At 40.5% G+C, this 8,026-nt stretch overlaps 1 protein-coding gene across 1 annotated transcript; it reads right to left on the bottom strand.

The window, feature by feature from the left end:
* Window positions 1–1,077: 1,077 nt before the first annotated feature.
* Window positions 1,078–4,388, bottom strand: LOC142469964 (uncharacterized). Its single transcript, XM_075576765.1, has 3 exons — window positions 4,091–4,388; window positions 2,622–2,699; window positions 1,078–2,258 (listed from the first exon to the last, which is right to left on the bottom strand). The coding sequence occupies exons 1-3, from the start codon at window positions 4,365–4,367 to the stop codon at window positions 1,153–1,155; spliced, it is 1,461 nt and encodes a 486-aa protein (XP_075432880.1). The 5' UTR covers window positions 4,368–4,388; the 3' UTR covers window positions 1,078–1,152.
* Window positions 4,389–8,026: the final 3,638 nt, after the last annotated feature.

An 8,026-nucleotide genomic window follows, 5' to 3' on the forward strand; every position in this document is an offset into this window, starting at 1 on the left:
ATATCAGTAAAAACACACCTGCAAAAAGAAATGTTTTTTCCCCGCTTACATTTCTGTGTGTATGTGAAAGTCTGGTTAACTCCCTGTCTGCATGAGTTTAAATACGTGTGTATATATATATATATATATATATATATATATATATATATATATATATATATATATATATAAAATATATCTCTTATAAAAATATATATATATTTATATATAATATTTTATTTTTTTTTATATTGCAGGAGTACACACAACATTGATGGCATTAAGTATACCTTGTATGAAACCTATTTAAATGGTGAGAAACATGATTGAATGAAGTAATAAACATTTGTTTAAGCACAATACTGTTAGAGTCTCATACTTAGGATATTTCTCAAACATTAGGCCTGTATTATTAAAATAGTGTTTTCACAAGGAAGCATGAAGTGTATTAGTTTGTGTATACCAGTTTATATAGTACTATATATATATATATATATATATATATATATATATATATATATATATATATATATATATATATATATATACACATATATACATATATATATACACATATATACATATATATATATACACATATATACATATATATATATATACATATACATATATATATACACACTCACACACTCACACTCACACTCACTCAGTGTGTGTGTGTGTGTGTGTGTGTATATATATTATTATACATTCTGAGATGTTATAGAAACGAACACACAACTGATTAAAGGACAAAATTACAATGGCCAAGCAAGGCAAAGGTAAGTAATAATTTACACATAATCCTGCTGTACACGTACAAGAAAGATGTTTGCACTTACTTAGGTGTTTTAATAATTGCATGTGACTAATATGCATATGCAATTCTTACATCAATTAACACACCCAAATGCAATGTTTTGCTGCAAAGTCAATGGCAGCTTCTCTAAACTTAGCAACTGGCTCCTGGTGGACCATTACTGAACAGACGATTACAACATAAATATTTATAACACAATTAATTATGAGTGTTAACATTTCCAAAACTTCACGTGTACAAGAACATAGTTGAAAGTTTGGAAACAACACAGTCTTCAGCATACATACAATAGTAATTAGATAATCTGAAGTCAACAAAACAAGGCCAAAGACATATTTTGTGAATTTTAAAATTTATTTTTTTTGTTCTTTTTGCGAGCGAGTAACAGGCCTGCTTGTTGTCTCTTGAATTTTCCTTTTTCTTTTGCCACCAACTTTAGGTACAACAGAGCCACTTTGACTGGCCTCTGGCACTTCACGGGCAGGGCTTGTGGCCAGTGACTCACCTACAGGGCTTTTGGGCAGTGACTCACCTACAGGGCTTTTGGGTAGTGACTGTTCACCTACAGGGCTTGTGGCCAGTGACTCACCTACAGGGCTTGTGGCCAGTGACTCACCTACAGGGCTTTTGGGCAGCGATTCACCTACAGGGCTTTTGGGCAGCGATTCACCTACAGGGCTTTTGGGCAGCGATTCACCTACAGGGCTTTTGGGCAGCGATTCACCTACAGGGCTTTTGGGCAGCGACTCACCTACAGGGCTTTTGGGCAGCGACTCACCTACAGGGCTTTTGGGTAGTGACTGTTCACGGACAGGGCTTGTGCCCAGTGACACATGTGAGCAAGTTGGTAGACACTGCACAAGTGATGGTTGGTCTGTTTCATGTGTGTCTTGTTTTGTTTTTGTCGCCTCCTTTGTAGGTGTCTGCTGCTGAATTTGTACAGATGGCAGCGGTAGGATGTCATCAGGAACCTGCACAGCAATGTCTGCTACTTGACCGGTAACATTTGGGCCTGGTGAATGAATATCAGATGAATGTGGTGAAAACTGACCTGCATGAACAGATCCTGGCTGGGAGGTGTTGAATTGTGGTACATTAGTCATTCTCCAGTAATTAGCTTGTGTTTGCTGAACAACTAATGCTTCGAATGAGGTGTTGATTTTTTGCAACTGTTTAGGCACTTCAATGAAGACTCTGTGGAGATGTGCCAATTGTGATACTGTTTCTTCCTGCAGTCCAATCATCCTTTCCAGCACTGTCATCATGTCTGAATGGCGACGATTTTCTGCGTCCACTATTTTTCCCTCTGAAGCTACAATTGCATCGTATGTGGAAGTTGATGGACGATTTGGCGGTACAACAGTTTCTATTGGCACCTCTTCATGGTCACATGATTGTATTTCAGTCTCTTCTGTGGCGTCATCCTCATCATACTCATCATCCTCATCACCATGATGTTCTAAAAAGAAATGTACACATTATTAAATGGCATGTTAATGTATGCTGTGTTACTATGTAATTGTACTGTGTCCTAAGTAACACCTAACATTTTAGCATACGTTTTATAACCTCATTAAAAACTACCTTGACTTACGAATAATGTTTGGACTCAGTATGAAATATGAATGAATGAAAAGTTGCTCTAAACTCAGAAGTCCTACATGATAATTAACATCACTAACACAATACATGTTGCCTTACACTTAATTTTCACTGACACTAAGTAATCCTATTTAAAGAAGATGTGCAAAACAAATAATGCACATGACAACATAACATATAGAAGAGCACATATTATATGGCCAGCAAATGATACACTCACCTTCTAGTAGTGTTGAGCTGGCTGACCCAGGTGAAGACACTTGTTCCATCTCAGGTGACACATGTCCTCCAGGGGCAACTATATATAACAATAACATAAGTTTTACATTTACATGTGTAAATATTGAACAAACACTTATTGTATGTTCTGTATTTATGATTAACTAACAACATCAGTTCCTTAACCGAAAATGTGTGTGAAAGTGAACATAAATAGTTGTAATAACACTGTACATGCCTGTGTACTTAGAATTTTTGAGTTCCCTAACATACAACATACTATGTTTCTGCAGTAATGCGTGAGGATAAATAGATTAAATGAGTACATAAAAATCATATGTTGTGTAGTGATATCAGTATCATAATGTACATAACTATCATGAGATGACCATTCACAATGGTTATCATGAAGGTGGTCATATTGCAAAAAGTGTTGTTTTTGGTAGAGGATATGTGTGGTACATTAATCGAAGATGTGGCACACCTGAATGTGGCTGTGACTCAACAAGACAACACATGCAGTGTGTGATAATGTGTCTTTCATAGTAGTTCAACTATAGATATGAGTGAACTAATGTGTGACGTACGCTTTGATAAGTAATGAGTTGTTGGGGCATTTAGTAGCTAGAGTTAAGCTTTCAAATGAGTGTGATTAACTTCAGTTGTGCTATTCAGGTTGTAAGAAAGGTATTCCCTTCCCCAAAAAGCCTAATCAGCCACACCTTTCAATGACTTGAAACAGGTGCAAATGGTGTGAACTAAGTTGACCGTGAAATGAGGCTGTAATTAGTGTGTGTGCTGAACCCCACCCCCTCTGTTGAAGTGTATGCTGTGATGAGATATTAATTGCAGCTGCTTTAACACAATGGTAGATGAGCTAAGTAGTCATCTGCAGTGTTTAAGTTATGAAAACAATGACATAACATATGATACGTGTGCCTCATTATGCTGTCTGTATATGACATAAAGCAAAAATGGACCTTTTCATAAGCAACTATAGATGTGTTAGTGCCAGTGATGTTTGTAGGCCGTTACATGCAATTTCTTTGATGCATGCTTAAAATAGGCAGTAATGTCATGTTTGTCGGAGTAAAATCAATAAAATACACAATAATATGATACATATTTCTGTTCTGTACCTGTAGCTACTAATAATTTCTGATTAACATGTGTTACACATGTGTACTACCCTGTTGTTCCCCATCTTCGCCCACCATCAATTGCTTCCACTGCAGCTATGCATTTTGGGAATTCACATGTAAATGAGCACGCAATGGCACGTGCTATATTAGTTACTGCTTTTAGTAGGACTACTACATATATGTCTATTTTGAGATATATATATACAGAATCAGACATATACATATATAGATGCAGGTATGCTTATATTGTGAAGACAGTATAAAAAGCAGTGTAAATATGCAAAATAACTGTAAGCAACGACACGCCTAGTACAGTAATATTTATCACCTGCTGGAAATTGTGACGGATAAATTCCAATGTCACGGTCACCAGCCAAGCCTTCCACGACGACGGTAAGTAATTTTGGCCGAAGCAGCTCCTCCAATGGAGTCAATATGAGACGTTGTGGTGTGGGCCCACCTCCAGTGCCAGTAGCATGCACGCGTTGGTCTTGTATTTTCTTTTTCAATTTGGACCTAATATCCTCAAATCTTTTCCGACAATGATACTTGTCCCTGACACTATTCCCACAGGCATTGACACCAATGACTATTGTGTCCCACATTTCTTTTTTGCTTGCTGCACTTGTCCGCCCTTGAAAAACATATAAAAGATATGAGGTAAATTAATAATAATATAAGCACCAGTTTCCTACACTGCTAGCTGTTCCAAGAGATAGCAAACATGCTGTTTTATGTGTAATATGTGCAGCACATGAGCATTCACTACTAAACCTATACATGTAAGCAAGGTTGCATTCATATTGTATGCAGTTCTGGCAAATTGACCGCCTGTGTTTATTTGTCCTTGTAAGGCATGATAAAAAGCTGTGTTTCCACACTAATGAACATAGAAAGATATTGTGTACCCATATTTGCATATGAACAAAACTCAGATGACCTAGGATCACATGTATTTGAATAATAAATGTAAAGTTACACTTACCTACTAAATGTCCATAGAGACTGTCATAGTGCTCCAGAATGCCAGTGACAAGAGCCCTATTTTCCTGGTCATTGAAGCGAGGATTACGTGGCTTCTCCACACGTTTCTTCCGAGCAGGTTTAGGGTCAGAGCTTGGCTGGTGCTGACTGGACTCTCCTTCTTCCAATGGAAGAGCCTCCAAAAGCTGGCCACCAGCAAGCACGCCACCACCAGACACCCCATCAGCAACTGCGCCACCAGCAGCACTCCCAGCACCAGCACTCCCACTCCTAGCACCAGCACTCCCACTCCTAGCACCAGCACTCACACTCCTAGCACCAGCACTCACACTCCTAGCACCAGCACTCCCAGCACCAGCACTCCCACTCACAGCAACAGCACTCCCACTCCCAGCACCAGCACTCCCACTCACAGCAACAGCACTCCCACTCCCAGCACCAGCACTCCCACTCACAGCACCAGCACTCCCACTCCCAACAACAGCACTCCCACTCCCAGCAACACCACTCGGTGCACCAGCAACATCACTCCCCTGAACAGAACGTTCACTCCGACGCGTACTCGCACGAGTAGCACTCCCACTCCCACCAGCATCACTCTTCCCACGCTTTGCGGGCATACTTCCAGCACTCACAAAAAACAGACAATAAATGTACAGCCAATCACACGAAACACTTCCACATATAAAACAAGACAAAGATGTAAACAAAACAACAATGGACAAAGCTCACCCAATACACAACAAGTCTCTCAGTCAATATGCAAATCTTCAATCGTCCAGCTCTGTGCGTCTCTCTCTCTCTCTCACTCCCAACAACACAGAGAATGATTAGCAGTACACGTTGCCTTTAAATATGGCGCGCAATCAAAAACATGCTTGTTTCGCCTGATTCAGCAAGATTTGTGATTGTGCAACCTAACAGCACCCCGCCACGCACGCCGATACACCTGTGTGTGATCGGCTCATCATCGTGAGAGTGGGCGGATTTGTTTTCTGGTTGATTTTGAATGTATTCGGCACTTACTGCATACGGAGAGGGAAAAACGCCAATAACATGACTAATCGATAAGCTTGCCGATTTCACATAATCGTCGCTTACTGCATGAGGCCCTAAGACTTTATACGTGTTCTCCCTTAACGTCGTACATATGGAACTTTTAGCTGCAGCTGTAACTATTTCTGTCCATTCCTCCTCTTCTAAATTCACCCCATGGTCTTGTTCCCACTGTGTCATGTAACTCAGTTTCTTTGAGTATGAAGCTCCTGAACAAACCACTCATAAACATTTTAATGACGAATATGCTTTACCCCTCCTAAGTTCTAGTATCATACGATTTATACCTGAATATTAGTTTACTATCCCTGCAGAGTTGCCCCCGGCCCACAAACCCTTCTTTCCTAAATTGAATTTAAACTTAACCCTGAACAACAATAACATTGGCATTCAGTAAGGAACATATTCAGCTTTACAATATCATTAAAATGCTTAACCGTATAGAACCGTGAAACTACAAAACCCACGTTGAAAATCACAACTCCCCCAATTTCCCCCTGTATGACCACACTGCTGAATGTCATTGTCCATAGCTCCTGGTAGTGACCCTCTGTCCATAGCTCCTTGTAGTGACCCCCTTTCTTCCTCTAACTCCACTTGTACCCCTTAAGTAATTTCCCTATATGGCTTATCTGGTGTATGACCTTCCTGTTTCTCTCTCCCTCCTCTTTCTACCCTGTCTCACGAGATGTCCGTAGCCTCTTACATCACCTCCAAACTTACCTAAATCTTGCATCTCTAATTTACTATTATCCCCTTTTTCTCTTCTTCTCCCCTCCCCCCATACTTCAGTCCTTTGTGGGCGAAAGATGCCTCCTCTCCCAGTCCCGAAGAAGCTGCTCTGCCATCTGACCGGCTGCTCACCCTATCTCTGCAGTTAGGCCAGTCCCCTCACACACACACCAAATACGTAATTTGTGTACCACCATTAGGCCACGGGGGTCTTATATTGTAACCCATGAAGTCAGTGTTGTATGGCTTTAAGGGTCAATTGGGTATGTCAGGGTATGCAACATTGTTTCTTTAAGGCCTAAATTACTGCTAATTGTCCACCCTTTCCTCACTCCCTCATGTTGCTTTCCACATTTCTCTCCACGATAGCTCTGGTGAGGACGCATCTTCCTCTAGGTAATCAAAATCGGATTTTATCCCAATTTTACTTAGGAAATCTTCCCCTTCTGCGAGGGATTGCATGGAAAAGGCTTTTCAATTTTTACTAACTAGAAGTCCAAATGGAAACATCCACCTGTACCTGACTTCATTTTCTCTTAAAAGTCTGGTAACAGGTTGCAGCTTGCGGCATCTGTTTAGTGTAGTAGGGGATAAATCCTGGAAAACTTGTATGTTAATCCCCTCAAAGGTATTTGTTGTCGCTGCATGCCTTGTAATCTGACATAGGGCTTCTTTAATTTTATAATAAAGAAACCTCATTATAATATCCCTCGCAGGCTCCCCTGGCTGTGGCCTAGCACGCAAGGCCCTATAGCAGTGATCCAGCTGCAGCTCAGCCTCCATTTTGTCTGGGATGAAGGAGGTCAGTCATCTTGAGATGAGGTCCACAATGTCAGTCACAGATTCTGGGATGCCTCTGATTCTAATATTATTCCTTCTATCTCTATTCTCCGCATCTTCTCGTCTGTCAGCTATGCCCATAAGCTGTGTTTTGAGGTAAGTTGTTTTTTTTTTTTCATTTTTGCGGGGCACTTTACTGCACCGACACACTTTATTCGAGCAAATACCCAGTATATACCTGGCAGATACCTGGAATGACTCGCTCCTCACCTCTGACAAGCCCCGTTGCTTTTGCCTTCCCAGCCTGGGTTCATGCCTGGCTGACGGGCGGCTGATCTGTTAAATGATAATGATTAGGATTTAATAGGCTGCAATGCTTCGCGTGTCTACCAGATGGCATAAATTCATGAATTGTAATGCAGTATATATATATATATATACTGTGCAGTATTGCAGCCAGCGGGAATAAAATGCTTCAATCCCTGCCTGGAAAATAACCCAATGCACTCGGGCAGAAAACAGTCACAAACCTCAATACACCCGGGTATACCCGAATTCGTGGGACTAGCCGAGCTTGAATAAAGTGTGTCGCCAGTGTAATAGTTGAGCCCATGTTTTTCCTCTAACTCACCTGTGCGATCTGCAGTCTGGATTATGTCTCTTCTTAGGTACTGCATCTCTGATTGAAACAACGGTTTTAGGCAATTGAACA

This window comes from Ascaphus truei, chromosome 1 (assembly GCF_040206685.1).
Source record: "Ascaphus truei isolate aAscTru1 chromosome 1, aAscTru1.hap1, whole genome shotgun sequence".
Lineage (NCBI taxonomy): Eukaryota > Metazoa > Chordata > Amphibia > Anura > Ascaphidae > Ascaphus > Ascaphus truei.

Coding starts and splice junctions, on each gene's coding strand:
- LOC142469964 (XM_075576765.1), bottom strand. CDS start 4,367: ATGTGGGACACAATAGTCATTGGTGTCAATGCCTGTGGGAATAGTGTC. Junction 2,700..4,090: donor TCCGTCACAATTTCCAGCAG/GTGATAAATATT, acceptor TGTTATATATAG/TTGCCCCTGGAGGACATGTG. Junction 2,259..2,621: donor CAGCTCAACACTACTAGAAG/GTGAGTGTATCA, acceptor ATTTCTTTTTAG/AACATCATGGTGATGAGGAT.